The sequence below is a fragment of the Cervus elaphus genome, chromosome 15 (genome assembly GCF_910594005.1).
Source record: "Cervus elaphus chromosome 15, mCerEla1.1, whole genome shotgun sequence".
NCBI lineage: Eukaryota > Metazoa > Chordata > Mammalia > Artiodactyla > Cervidae > Cervus > Cervus elaphus.
This window is the reverse complement of record NC_057829.1, coordinates 26,029,602-26,044,867: the sequence shown is the minus strand read 5'-3', so window position 1 is coordinate 26,044,867 and position 15,266 is coordinate 26,029,602. Positions and strand designations below refer to the sequence as shown.

Sequence of the window (15,266 nt, the reverse complement as noted above, 5' to 3'; positions counted from 1 at the left end):
TGTTTATTAAAGGGCACAAATGTATGCTCAAAAGAGGCACATCTTCATTAATTCCTGTTTCATGCATTTCACCTTCCTCTCACTAACCCATGTGGATGTGCCAATGTAATTTCAGCAGTGACGATTCTGGGCAGGGCCCCAAGCCCCAGGAGAGCTGTCAAGCTGTCAAGCATGCCACAGGAGAGCTGTCTGCCAGGGACACAACCATCGTGGTGAAACCTTGGCCCCCTTGGGTGGGTCTGGGACGGGCTGGCCTAATAAAAATTCTTCTCCGTCAGCTGTCACGTCCCAGCCCAGGACATCCCGGTGAGTGGTTGCAGTTGTATGCAGAGAATTCCATCCGCAGCGCCTCCGGGCCAGGCTATGGAGACCCAACACTGCCCGCTTAGGTTGAGATAGAATTGTGTCAGGAAGCTAAGCCTCATTCCTTCCCTCTCCACCTTCCGCTGTGACTCGGCTGTAACATCTTCAGACTGTAAATCATTATCTTCGCTATGGAGGACTCTCTCTCGAGAGGGTGTTCAAAATTAAAGCAATAACTCCCTCTGGCTGTGAGTGTGAGGGGAGAGGCCATGCTACATGTGAGGACAGACAGCCTCATTATTTACCTGAAATATTGCTCCCACGCCCCTTTGGGGTCTGTGGCAGAGACAGGAATCATTTCTCCAACCCCTGAAAGCAAGCTCTTGATGAGGACCTCTCACTTCTCCAGCCTCTGCTGCAGGGCTCGCCCAGCCCCAGGGCAGCATGGGGTCCCCTGGGGGTTCTGAGATCTGCATCCTAACTCTGTGGGCTCCCTGCTGCTGGTCGGTGGACCACGCTTTGAGAAGCAAGCGCCTTTGAGCCAGGTGTTTCCCAGTTTGTGTTCTAGACGGGGACAGCTGGTGAGCACGTGGACTTTGAACCCGGCTCTCAAAAAGGAACTCTGCCTCCCATTCCTCCTGGAAGCTACCTTTCTCTGTGTGTTTCGAACGAGGGAAACTGTTTCTCACTCTGTCTCCTGGTCAAAGTGCTTGGCATCCACTGGCAGTCCTTGGTTTTGTCCTCTGGGATGGCCACGCTGGATGTGACCACGTGGGGGCGCAGCTGGCTCCCAGGAAGAAGGCTGCAAGAACTGACCCAGCATCCCCGCTGCCCGCCCAGAAGAGAACATCTCACCTGCCGCTGGGGAAGGGCGGGAATGCCACCGACTTCAGCTTCTTGTCCTCTGCTGCCGAGAGGCAATTTTTGATGGTCTCTTCAAGCTGTTCTTCACATTTGTCAGAGCCCCACTGCGGGATGTGACAGTGGATGACAAATTTGGCTGCAAGTCCGCTCGACTGGCTGACGGCGGCTGGGACAGGAGAGAGAAATGCCATAGGTTATTTCCTATGTCTTCACCTTAAGCCAGGGGGTTAGGCTGAATCTCCTGTGTCCTCCTTAGGAGAGGAAGAGCCATGTCAGAATTGCTTTTGACAGTTGGCACAAGCTTCGGGTAAACAGTGAAAACAGATGTGACAGCGTGCCACAGATGTTCACATGGTCTGCCTTCTGGCCTCCTAATAAAAGCTATGGGGCTTCCCAGGTAGTAGTGTGCAGTGGTAGAGAATCTGCCTGCCAATGCAGGAGACGTGGGTTCGATCCCTGAGTTGGGAAGATCCTCTGGAGGAGGAAATAGCAACCCACTCCAGTATTCTTGCCTGGAGAATCCCAAGGACAGAGGAGCCTGGCGGGCTACAGTCCATAGATTCACAGTGTCAGACATGACTGAAATAACTTAGTACAAACGGAAGCTGGAACGGGCAAGGAACAGCTGCTTTAAGAAGGAGCCAGCCCTGCCAGCACCTTGAATTTAGTTTCCTAAGACTCATTGCGCCTTCTGATGTCCAGAGTGCTAAGACAATACATTTGTGTTTTTTGATGCTACCAAGTTTGTGTTAATTTGTGCAGGTCTGTAACAGTTTCTAGTGATAGGAAACTAATACAACGGCTTTTTAAAAATGGACAAGCCCTCTCTCCTCTCCCCATCTGAGATCCTGACTTGGTAAGTCTCATGCAGGCCTTGTGCTTGGTGATTTGAGGACCCTCCATAAATTGAGAACCACTCTACTATGTTGTATACCTCCTTGGACAGGGACTATCTTTTGATCATCTCTGTATACCTGAGGAGCCTGCAGGGAGCAGGTGTTCACAACAGGTTGTGAAGTTAGATTACGCCTGCTTGGTCTCATAATTTCAGTTCATACTCCCTATTTTTATTTTTTACTCCCCCAAACCTCTTTCCTGTCAGGGCCAGAGCTGATAGTGAGGAGTTCCAGGTTAAGTCCCTGTGGCCACTGATCTCCAAAGGAGTGGCTGGGTCTGATCCACTGGCCACTCTCTGGCCCCTTGGGGGTGTCCGTGGCTGCAGCCACCTGCTGCTTGCCTCCACCTTGTGGAGCTGGGGCTCTGTGCCACTCAAGGGACCAGATTTAGCAAAGGTCCTCCACCCTCCTGCAGTGGCCAGGCTCTGGGAGACTGGGGGACTTCGGGCAGGTCAGGCTGCTATGGCAGCATTTCTAACAAATATATGTCTGCCACATTCCAGAGCAGCGTATGGGGTTGGTTTGAAAGACTTATTTGGAATGTGTGATGCCCACCCAGTACACGAGCTGTGTTTCCTAGTGATGTCCATCCACAGTGCTGCAGAGGCCAGGGTGGGTGGCGACAAACGCAAGGGGCGTCCCCCGCCTGTCGGCTACAGCTGTGAACGCCTTGCCTTCCCAGTGCCCAGGCTGGTGCCAAGCGTCTGATTAGTGAAGGAATGAGTTAAGGAATCAGTCGATGTAAATACTGAGGCAGCAGCGGGCATGACTGGTTGACTCTCCGACCATGTACATTTGTACACCAGAAGCAGAATGTTCCCATTGGCCTTGTGGTTCAAGGGAACCCAGTATCATGGGGATTGGCACTGCCTGCTTGGGGCAACTTCCCTGAGGCCCTCACTGTTCTTATACGCTGGGGAGATTTCAGCTCCTTACAAAATAAAGGTTGATTTATTTTCTATATGTTTAAAATATGATCATGTTACCAGCTGAATGATACTCTTTTTAATGTTAAAAGTCATTTTAAATAAGAGAAATGTACCCCTAATGGTAGTGTTAAGTGAAACAAGAAAAAATGGCATGCCTTCTCATCCTCTCTGACACTCTCTATTTACACGTTTTTTTTTTTGTTATTGTTGTTTGTTTCTTTGGTGTTTTTGGTCTGTGCTATATGGCATGTGGGATCTTAGTTCCCCCACCAGGGACTGAACCCAGGCTCCCTGCAGTGGGGACCGTCAGAGAAGTCTCTACACTAGATTTTGAAGGTAGTCCATGATAGCAGGTCAGCCCAAAACAAAGCATTTCCATGGCAACTGGAAATGGAAACCTCCGCTTGTAGTTGTAATGTTTAGTGTTCTCTAGAGGTGCCAAGGTGAAGGTCAAGTGATCTTGGGGCTTGGGACCCTGATATTTGGTAGAAACATCTACTAATACTTTTTATGAGATGTGATGTCCCCTGGTGAGTCACCTTCACTTGGTGAGGACCATGCTCTGAGACGGCAGAGCGGCTGCAAGGAGCCTCTAGGACCTTCCTTAGGGGAGCCCAACACCTTTTCAGAGTCACCACCATCAGGCGGATGGCAGGGTGGCCCCTTGTCCTGCTGGGAGGCTGCGACAGCTAATCCTTGGTCTCCATGACTCTGTGCTTTCCCTCCTGCCTCAGCTTCCTGCAGCAGCTCCTCCTTCTCCTGTCCACCCAGGCCTAGCGTTCTTCTCTCTGCTGCCGCTTGGCCCTGGCTCCCACAAGCCATTTTTGTCTGCAGTTTTCATCAGCTGCTTACCAGTGACCTTGCTGGAGCCCCAGGTCCAACAGGTGCCCATGAGTCATTGCTCACGCCCAAAGCCAATCCCCCTTCCTCTGTCTCTGTCGCTGGAACCACCTGTTGGCTTCTTCTGACTTGCCTCACTCTAGGCCCATCTGCTTGACTTCCACCACCATGTCCCACCCCTCTCCCATCCAGCTTCCTGGCTGGAATCTGGATGCACTTATAATCGCTGTGGGCTTGGACGGAGATGAGTTCTTCCACAGGGAAGTTGCATTTGCTTCTATGTCATCTGGGGACTCTACCATACCCAGGTCATGTCCCACTAACCTTCCCAATTGAGGTTTTGGGGCCACCGCACAAATCCACAGGAGTACCAGCATGTAGCTCAAATTCCCTAGTGAGGCTTTTCCCCATTGGTCTACCCAATGCCAAGGTCAAGACAGGTATTGGCTGCCCTTTCTGCATGGTGGGTCCATGTTTTGCTTTCTGTTACACTGAAGGTGCCCAGGCTTTGTGTGGGGTCTCCTACTGGCCACTCCATCTTGGAAATGTATTCTTTCTTACAATAAGGACATATCTTACAAGTGATGGTGTTTTGAAACTGAATGAAATATGGTCTAATTTAGACCCTGATGAACTATCTCCCCTTTTCCAGATGCACCCACACGAAACCCTTCTTCCCAGGGAGGTAACTCCTGTTTGGCCCCGGGGCCATGTACAGATGTGTCTGCTTTCTTAGCTCAAGCTTGTTTCCCGCACCCCTCTCCTTCCTTCTGGATTCACTTCTGTTTCTCCCTGTGAGGCTTCTGAGGCTTCTGTGGTCCTTTCAGCAAGAGTCTGTGGACCTCTGACTCTCAACTTTTGCTATCTGAAATTCTGCACCTTTTACCCTCCCTGTTGAATAATAACAAATAACATGTGAACTTCTTAGTGCACAGTTTTCCCCCTTGGTGCTCTGAAGACACTTCTGTCTCCGAGCATCTTTTGTTGCTGACAAGTCTGCTGGCAGGAGAACCATCTTTACAAATGCCCTGCCTTTCCTTAGGCTGCTTTTCAGGTTTCTCTTGATTTTTGGAAATGCTACCAGGATAGGCCAGGTTTTGGATTTATTTTGATTTTTTAAATATACTCAATGTTTTCAACCTGAAGACTCAAGGGTTTCATTCTGGAAAATTCTCAGTCAAGATCTTTTTTCTTTTAAATTGAGGTATAGTTGATTTATAACATACTAGCTTCAGTTGTGCAACATAGTCCTTTAGAATTTTTATAGATTATACTTCATTTAACATTATGATAAAATACTGGCTATATTAGCTGTATTCCCTGTACTGTACAATATATCCTTGTAGTTTATTTATTTCACACATAGTAGTTTGTAACTCTTCATCTTTTTATTAATTATTAATTTTTCTAAACTTTTTGGCCCGTGATACAAGATCCTAGTTCCCTGACCAGAGATTGAACCTGTGACCTTGCAGTGGAAGCATGGAGTCTTAACCACTGGACTGCTAAGGAAGTCCCTTCATCTTTTTACATACTGCTTCTCTACCTCCTATTTCTTACCTCTGGAACTGGTTAGAAGCATGTTGGAGGCTCTCATTTTATGTAGAGAAGCTGTTTCTCTCTCCTTCCCATCCTATCAGGCAGTTTGCAGGTGCTTCCCCAAGACCCCAGTTAGGATCCTCTCTTACACGGACAATTCAGGGCTCTGTCTCAGGGTTATACAAGGGATGGGGTAGATGCAGGCACTCAGCTGGTGGGTGACGTGGTCCTGGGCTTGGGTGAGGGGCTCTCTGCACTTCTGCTACTCTAGAAAATGGATTTCACACAAGCCAGAGCCCAAGGTGTTGGTCAGAACCTTGGCTTCCTGTAAGCGCTGGAAGTTTCATCCAGCCCTTTCTCTCACCAGGGAGCCTGGCTCGCGTCCCTTCCAAGTGTGAGGTGACTCTGGTTCCATCAGCAGTTAAGAGGCGACCTCCTGATTTCTCTCCATATTACCAGAACTGCAGCCCAGCTCCCACGTCCCCTCACTGCTGCTGCTTGCAGCTCTCCTATCTCTGTCTACATGGATGCTTATGTTTTATGTCAGCGTGCCTCTGTCTTAAAATTTTTATTTCTTTTTGGCTGTGCTGGGTCTTTGTTGCTGTGTGAGGGCTTTCTCTAGTTGTGGTGAGCAAGGGCTATGCTTCATTATGGTGCACCTGCTTCTCATTGCAGTGGCTTCTCTTGTTGCAGCGCACAGGCTCGATAGTTGTAGCACTAGGGCTTAGTTGCTCCACGGCATGTGGGATCCTCCCGGACTAGGGATTGAACCCATGCCTCTTGCACTGGAGGCAGATTCTTAGCCACTGGACTATGAGGGAAGTCCAATGTCTCAAAATTTTAAAAAGGAAATTCTATCTATTATATGACGAGTGGTATGTGCAGACTGTAAAGTGAGGACACACATTCTTTCTTGATCAGTAGCCCTATAACTTTTCTTGCAGTCAAATCTGATCATGACATTCCCCAGCTTCTATTTTCAAAGTTACCTCTCTTAGTCTACATAGAGTCAAATCCACACCATTAGCACAGCCCGAGGGCCAGGCCCACCTCTGGCTGCTGCTCATCTCCTCCCTGCGGCTCCTGACCTTGCCTTCTCACACACTGTTCCCTACTGCCCACAATGTCCTTGCCCCCAAGTAGATCTTGCATCCTCACTGGTACTCCCCCAACTCCCCAAGCAGAGAGTATGGCTCTCTCTCTGTACCCCACTTATGTGTCTGTCTTTCCTTCTCAACTGTCCAGTGCTGGAGGACAGGAGTGGGTTTTCTTTGTCCTTGGAGCCCCCGCCCCAGGGCAGCACTTGGCACCAACTAGATGTCCCTGGAGGTAGGTGTGAACACGGATCTGAAGTCGGACCCACTTGTCAAAAAGTTACCTTTGAAAGTAAGTGTTCAGACAAACAAAAACCTGTGCACAGGTGTTCAGAGGAACTAGTCACAGAAGCCAAAGGTGGAAATAACACAAGTGATGAATGGATAAACAAATGAATTCAGCCCTAAAAAGGAATGAGGCACTGATACAAGTTACAGTATGGATGAGACTCGAAACATTTTAAGTGAAAGAAGCCAGACTCAAAAGATCACATATTATACGATTCAATTTATATAAAATATCCAGAAGAGGCAAATCTATAGAAAGGGAAGGCAGACTGGTGGTTGTCAGTGGCTGGGGGAGGGACGTGACTACTTAATCCACGTGTAGTTTCTACAGAAGGTGATAAAAAGTTCTGGGAACTAGGTAGTGATGACAGAGAAGCAGCATTGAGGATACTTAATGCCACCGCACTGTACAGGTTTAAAGGTCACAATGGTAAATTCTGTCATGTATTTTCTGCACACACAGAAAGTTACCCAACCATTCTAGACCATTTTTGGGTGAGCTGATGATGCAAAATGGCCCGAACTATCCAGACACTTTATAGTCCCCATGGTGTATGAAATGATCTATGTGGGCCTGCTCTGATTATCTGAGAGATGCTAAAATACCTTCTTGATTGGTTGTGGCCTGTTTTGCTCTGTGAAGTGAATGTGTGTGAAGTATGTCCTGCTAGAGGGGAAGGTGGTTGGGGACGTGACCCAATTCCACACTTACCTTCAGCTACTTCCAAAGGGCCCTGGGACTTGCGAAGCTCCTTTACTGTTTCCAAGAACTCCTTGCCCCCAGCCTTTTCCAAGGCCTTACCTGTGAAGGACAATAGCGGAAAGCCATTGTGGTTGTCCTTTTCAAAGCCATTAATTTACACTGGTTGACAGTTTTGCTAGGTCTTAAAAAAGTGCTCAGAAAGTAGGAATCAACTTTTGCAATTAAATCCTGGTTACGGGGCTTCCCTGGTGGTCCAGCACTTAAAATCCTGCCTGCCAAAGCAGGGGACAAGGGTTCAGTCCCTGGTCTGGGAAGATCCCACATGCTGCGTGATAACTAAACTCATGAGCCACAACTACTGAGCCAGTGCTCTAGAGCTGGTGAGCCGCAACTGCTGAAGCCTGTGTGTCTAGAACCTGTGCTCTGTAACAAGAGAGCCACTGCAGTGAGAACTCCCTGTGCCCCAGCTAGAGAGTAGCCACCACTCTCTGCAGCTAGAGAAAGCTCTCATGCAGCAACAAAGACCTCGAACAGCCAAAAATAAATAAATAAACCTTAAAAATTAAAAAATTAAATCCTGGTTGCCAGTGATCACTGGTGGCAGGGGTCCCTGTGCTTCTATCCAACAGTCCTTGGAGTCTAGCAAACTTTTTTTTTTTTTAAAGAATTACTTAATATTTTATTTCACTTACTATTGCTTCTAATGTATCATAGGAATTATTTCCCCAAAATGTTAGTCACAGCTGGATTGAAAGAATATTTGGGAGATACAGTAATGTTGTTTCCATAACTGTACCACATTATAAGTTTCCTGGAGAGTCAAAGGGGTTTGCCTTTGTGGAATGTGAAACAAGAGCACTAGAAGCAGAAGCTATTGAGGTAGGTCTAGGACCTTTAGTCAGAACAGGGAAGAGGAAAAGAAGCTGCTCTGAAGATGCAGAATGCTTCACTCCCAAATTAGAAATTTAAAAAATGGCCCAGAAAGACAACAAATAAAAAAGAAGCCTCAGAAGTTTGCAAAGAGGGAATTACACGGTGGTCCCGTGGTTAGGGCTTGGCACTTTCACTGCTGGGGCCCATGGTGTGGCCAAAAAAAAAAAAAAGAAAAAAAGTCTGCAAAGAAAACAAAGGTATTTATAACTTTAAGGTTTAGGGTTAGATAAATAAAGTTTTCTTTTTTTCAACTTAGGTCTTTATTTCTTAACTTGGTATTTCATTTAGAATAAGAAGTCTCCACTGTAGAGGAAAAGCATATTGGAGATATAAAAGACTGATCCCTCTTGAAAGCAAAAAGGAAGCCTAAGAAAAAACAGGAGAGGCATAAAATGGGAGAAGAAGTTATACCTTTACGAGTACTGTCAAAGTAAGTCAGTGGTACAAGTTATATTGTTGGCAATTGACACAAACTCTTCAAAGGACCTTTTTAGGGGTTGATTTGTTCATTAAGCAGTCTCAGTGACATGAACTCTTAATGATCTTTTTAAAAAATTAAGGACTCAGAACCTCTACTGGGTTTGGGACCTGACCTTGAGTTTTTGTTCCAATTCTAGTGTTTTTTCTATTCTACTATTACCCACCACTTAAAAAATAGAGCTATCTTTATTGTTTTCCTGATATAAAAATGCAAATACTGTAGAAATGAAAAAGAAGGTAAAACTTTAAAACATAAACTTATTTTGCTTGTGAGAAGCTAGGACATACTTAGAGTGAAAGTGTTAATCGCCCAGTTGTGTCTGATTCTTTGTGACACCATGGACAGTAGCCCACTAGGCTCCTCAGTTCATGGAATTCTCCGGGCAAGAATCCTGGAGTGGGTTGCCATTCCCTTCTCCAGGGGATCTTCCCAACTCAGGGATCAAACCAGGGTCTCCTGCATTGCAGGGAGATTCTTTACCAACTGGGCCACTAGAACACACTTAAGGCAGAGCTCAAGATTAAGCCACTAGGGGGAGTCTTTCCAAATGCAGTGAGTTGAGGGCCCTTGGTAGAGCCTGGTCTGGGTTTGGGGAGTGGAGGAGTTTTCACTATCTCTGTGTGCAAGAGAAATCCTGTTTCTCTGTAATACTAGCTTTTGTTGTTTGTTTTTTGTGTTTTCGCCCACCCAGTGCTATCGTATCTTCATTTCAGCAAAGCAAGTGGCCTCTGATGCCAAGGGGGACACACAGGTGAGCCTGGCAGCCTGGGGCCCCTGGTGCCACCATCCAGGGCTGAGCTACTAGTATTCACACCAAATCACCTACCTCAGGAGCAAGCCCTGTATCCCAGGAACAAAACCCTTTCTTTACTCATTTCTGTCTTGTAAAAATGGGTGAGATGGTAACCATTTAGTTGCCACCTTATTATTTCTAGTGTCTGGAAGCTTACCTTCCCAGGTTCCTCCATCTAGCCTGGTACCACTTGTGGGACAGGTGGCAATCCACTGGTGAAATAATTCAGTGTATAGCCTTACAGACAGCCTAACTTGCTCCAGATGTCAATTTCCTTTTTACCAGTGGTGTTCTTAATACTGCAGCTTAAAATATATGTACAGGTTTACCCAAAACAAGCACAACAACATTTAGAGTAACACTACTCATTACAGCCCACATTGGAAACGGCCCCAACGCCACCAGGGCTACACTGGATCAACAAACTCTTATATTCCTACAACAGATCACTGCACAGTAAAGAAAATGAATGAACTACAACCATGCTCAACAACATGCTTGGATTTCACAAAGTTGAGCTAAAGGAGCCAGACACAAAAGGAGACATACTGCATGACTTACATAAAATCTAAAACAGATGAGACCCCTCTATGCTATTAGAAGACAGGAGAGTGGTAGGGACTTCCCTGGTGGCCCAGTGGTTAAGACTCTGTGCTTCCACTGTAGGGGGCATGGGTTCAATCCCTGGTGGGGGAACTAAGATCCTGCATGCCGTACAGCGCAGCCACAAAAAACAAAACGAAACAAAATAAAACAGAGGACATCACAGTGGTTACCCTCGGAGAGAATGGTCCTGGGACGAGGGATGAAGGGGCCTTGAGGGGTGCTGGCAAGGTTCTGTTTCATGATCACGATGCTGGTCACACAATTTTATTCATCAAGCTGTGCACTAATGATCTGTTTTTGTATAACACTTCAATAAAAATTAAAAAAATATGTGCATATTAAAAAAATTAATTTTTGATCCCTGGGTCAAACTTCGGTCTCCGGCATTGCAGGCAGATTCTTTACCGTCTGAGGCCCCAGGGACGTCCCAATACTTTAATGCTGTTCAGTTAAACACAAAGGCAGAGTTTGATTGACAGGGTCCGCCAAGCAGAGACTGGCCTCACGAAAACTTGCCAGAACAGTGGCTATTCTAAGGCACTTCTCCTGAAGTCTCAGAACCTTACCTATATCTTCCTTGAGGTCAATTTCGGCTGTGGTTGGGTGGACGATGCCCTCCACTCTCATGGAGCCAATATGGCTGATGTCACTCTGGGTCAAGGACAGCTGCATTGGGAAGAGAAGATGGAGAGTTGGGTGAGGTAAGTCCTATGGAAAACCTTCACATCTGTGCATTCTTTCACTGGCTGCCAACAGAAAGGGCTCTACATGGAGCGACCATCTCAAGTTTCCCGGGTGTGTGGTTTCAGTAGGCTCTTTTGAGCTCAGAGGGTTTGATGTCCACCCTGAGGTTAGCAGCACGCAACAAATCTGCCTCCCCTTCCAGGAACAGGAATGGGACCTCCCTTCCTTTTCTTCTCCCTATAGATTATGCCCTCATTTCTCGTCTGGGTGGTCTTGGTGTTTGATGGGGTAGTTTCTGAGTAGCTCCTGCAAGAAGCTACCCAGTTCCCGGCATTCTTTTCAGGGGAGCACAGACCTCTGGGGGCAGGGACGCAAAGCCAACCACTTCTGCGGGAGAGAAGTGATGGGCTCCGGGATTCTGACCTGCCTACGTATGGCCACCTTGTCTTTTGGGGACCCTGGAGCCACACTTGTGAAATGCTGCCCTAGGGGCGTGAACTGAGTGGAATGGAAACCATTCTCCATCATCTCCCCACCTGAGCAAGAACTTCTTGCTCCCCTATTTAAGTGAGAGAAAGCGAATCATCTCATAACCATGGACAGCCCCTAGAGCAGACATAACTTCCACCTTTTGCTCCCCTGCTTTCATCAGTGATAAATTAGGAACCCGCCACTTTGATGCGCTTCTCAAAACATGCTCTTGCCAATGGCTTCAAAAGAGGTTCCACCACTGTCAGGCTGCAAACATTCGCTACCCGAGATATGATTAACTGACTCTTTCCACACGTGTCTTATTGCAGCCCCAGTTGACTTAGTAGATAAATTGTCTGTTATGCTTGTGGGAATGAATTATCTGCATGTTTGGCGGGGGCTGCTGTTGTGCTGCTGAAAACTGTTCAATGTATAACCCAGTTTGTTTTCTTTCTGCAGCCTAGAAAGGCAAGCAGACTGAATTATTGGCAAATAATTCACTTCTAACACCAGGGATATTCAGGGGACATATCTTTCTATTTTCTTTCTATGATAAATTACATCACACCATGTAAAGCAGGCCTCCCAAAGGCTGGTTGAGAAAGTTAGCTATGGATTTTTTCGGTGAGCGCAGGAATAACTGGGACATGGGAAGCAGGAAGATACTGAGCAGAAAGATCCACTGGCTGGCCAATGTCAGCATAAAGAATTCTCAGCACTAAAGAGCTTGTTTATCCTCACAATGCAGACATTGCCATAGCCTTTTAGTTTAAAAATGAATACAAGACCAGAGTGAAAGTTGTATCAGGGAAGGAATGGATGAAGGTGGCATCATTGCTTGTAAACAGTAGTGCTTTATGACAGCATATTACAACTTTCTTTATTACCTTCTGCCCTAGAACAAGGCTCTTAGAAGACAGGATAGTGAATCCATCCCCTGGCCCATCTTCAGAGGTGGAATTTGAAGTCCCTTCTTTATCGCTGTCCTTTGGTTTGGACTGTTGGTAGAAACCAGAAGGACAGATGAGAAATCATCCACAAAAAGCCCAAAGTAGCTTTTAAGTCTTCCCCTTGGTTACCACCCCACTGGATATAAAAGGAAGTGGTCAGGTGTTTTTGATGGAGGGAAGCAAGGGATACCAATATGGGGAAAAAAAGCATACTGCAAGAAATAAAGTGTATTTAAGGGATTCTTATGCATCCACAGTCCTTACTCAAACCTGGACACAGGTATGTTATTCTTGCTCTTTTCAACACCTGCACCTTATGGAGGCTGGGGTCATTCATAGTACACTGTTCAATCTCCTCTCTCCCCAGGACTCCCTGGGGCACAGCAGCCGAGAAATGAACTCTCTTGTCATCTTTTTAGTCATCACAGAGGTCCAAGGAATGAAAACTTGCAACCCGCAGGGCAGTGCTGTCCAACAGAACTTCCTTCCCTCGTGGGAATGTTATACCTTTGTGCTGCTCGGTACTGTCAAGCATGTGAAATGTGGCTGGAACAACCAAGGGACTGAGGTTTATTTCATTTTAATTAATTTAAATACAAATTTAAATAGCCATATGTTGCTAGTAGTTGCTGTACTGGGCAGCATATGAAAAATATGACTCCACAAATGGTATCTCTGAGTTATAGCTACTTAGCATATCAGGTTATCCAAACACCTGAAATGCCAGTGGCTGAACTTGGATGACTCTCTGTGGAAGGCTAGAGATGTGTCAGTATGCCACATGGGGGGGGGTGGGAAGTAGGGTGCCAGGCCAGCATCTCTCACTGAAGATTTTGGTGGGGGCAGTGGAAGGGGTCCGGAAACGTGAAAACCACCATGTTTGGGGGCTGGAAATCTCCAGTAGACCCTGCACGATTATCTAGGCTGGTCTCAAAGACTCTTTTTTTTTTTTTTTTTTTTAAGATTTTTTGGACGTAGCTAATTTTTAAATTCTTTATTGAATTTGTTACAATATTGCTTCTGCTTTTACGTTTTGGTTTTTTGACTTCCAGGCTTGTGGGATCTTAGCTTCCCGGCCAGGGATGGGTCAAACCCATACTCCCCTGCAGTGGAAGGTGAAGTCTTAACCACTGGGCTGCCAAGAACTCCCTCCCTTTATTCTTTTTCACAGACATTCCTATCATTTCTTCCCCCCACCCACCCCTGGTACCAAGCTGAGGCAAGCCTCAAGTCCTCTGGGGATGCTGGCCACATCCTCCTCTTTGGAGGGTTCAATTTCCCTCCTGTTCTGTGAGTGTCCGGGGCTCACAGATACCAGTAGGCTTACCTTTTTGGATGTCCGTGGTTTGGCAGCCTTTGATTTCTTTCCCCCCTTCTTTCCTGACGCGGCCTTCCTTCCTCTTTTCTCTGGGGGAGGGGAGAGGATAGTTTCTGACTTGCCTTTGGTCCCTCGCTTTTTGGCCAGCAGTTCAGGGTGGATTCTGGGCAGGACGCCTCCGCTGGCGATGGTCACTCCTTTTAGCAGCTGAAGAGAGACGATGTGTGAGCTCAGACAGCAAAGAGCACGTTGGTTCTGGATTTAAAACGATTCTAACTGTTGGCAAAGAGAGTGTTAAATCTGGTCTCTGCTTTCCAAAGAAAGGGCACGATACACGATTTAACTGGTTTTCCCTGCCTCACGGGTAGGGCTTTTCTCTGTAGGTATCAAGGCAATCCACAATTTTGTACGGAAAACAAAACAAGCAAAGTGAAATGAAAGCATAGACAGGGTGGAACCAGGGATATTGCCCAGAGCTCGGAAATTCCAGACATAACAGAGGATAAAGAGCTTCAGACGCAGGAGCACAGCTTGACAAAGTGGGGTTCAAAGGTTAATGCAAGGGCTAGACTCAGTTAACAACCTTCCTCACTCCTTTGATCATGCATTCCATCAGTAAAATATGTTTGACCATGCACCTCCCAATGGATATCTGTTTACTCTAACTAATCAACATGAACTACCACACAAATACATTCTGCACATTCTATAGCAGCGCTACTCCAAGTGTGGTCTGCAACCAGGGCCCATCCACAAGCTATTAGTTACCCATCTGTGGCAAAAGCAGTACACAAATCATGAGGAAGTGTCTAATAAGTTGATAGAGTTATTTTATATCTATTAGATCTAGTAACAACAAAATTGTAGCTGGTAGTTTGTGTATTTTTGTCTTAATTTTTCTAGTAATTACTTTTTATTTTAGGAAAATATCAGTTCATGTTAGATTGGAAACAGGAACTGATTCTTAGCCACAAACAGGCTGAAAAGATAAGACCAGAAAGTAAATATAAATGAAAGTTCTTATACTATCCACCTGCTACCTCACACATCTTTGGTGGGGGGATGAGGGTGGGAATTTACTTGATTTTGGAATCAGTTTTAAAGTATAAAAGGTTAGTTTTGATATAGAAAGAAGGACACTTCTGCCCTCATCAGAATAAACCATCAACAAAGTTTAGGTGAAGAACCTGTAAAGAGAACACGTGTGTACTGCACCTCCTCTAGCAACATGCAGAGCTTGCTTTTAAAAAGGAAGCGAAGCTCTGGCAAGATTCAGAATGTATAATGGAGTCTATTCCAGAGACAATTTTATTTTGAATCTCAATCCTATACTATCTGAATGTTTCAGTGTACATGTGACTGGGCACTATAGCAGGAAGGATTTCTAACCAGCTGGGTCCACAAGCAGTAATGTGTTTGGCAAACCCATTTGGTGGCTGGTGTCAATGCTTCAGACGTACCTGGTTGAGCTCCTCGTCATTGGCAACAGCCAGCAGGATGTGTCTTGGGGCTATCCGGGCCTTCTTGTTGTCCCTTGCTGCATTCCCAGCCAATTCTAGAATTTCCGCTGAAAT

General features: G+C 46.3%; 1 protein-coding gene across 1 annotated transcript in view; it reads right to left on the bottom strand.

Annotated features, from left to right (window-relative positions):
* LOC122709568 (core histone macro-H2A.2) overlaps positions 1-15,266 on the bottom strand; it is a 53,503-nt gene that overhangs the window by 1,260 nt on the left and 36,977 nt on the right. The window contains exons 3-8 of the mRNA XM_043927057.1: positions 15,153-15,259; positions 13,702-13,899; positions 12,312-12,422; positions 10,836-10,935; positions 7,466-7,555; positions 1,159-1,333 (exon numbers count right to left, since the gene is read on the bottom strand). Coding sequence (XP_043782992.1) covers positions 1,159-1,333; positions 7,466-7,555; positions 10,836-10,935; positions 12,312-12,422; positions 13,702-13,899; positions 15,153-15,259 — 781 coding nt within the window. The remainder of the gene's footprint in view (positions 1-1,158; positions 1,334-7,465; positions 7,556-10,835; positions 10,936-12,311; positions 12,423-13,701; positions 13,900-15,152; positions 15,260-15,266) is intronic.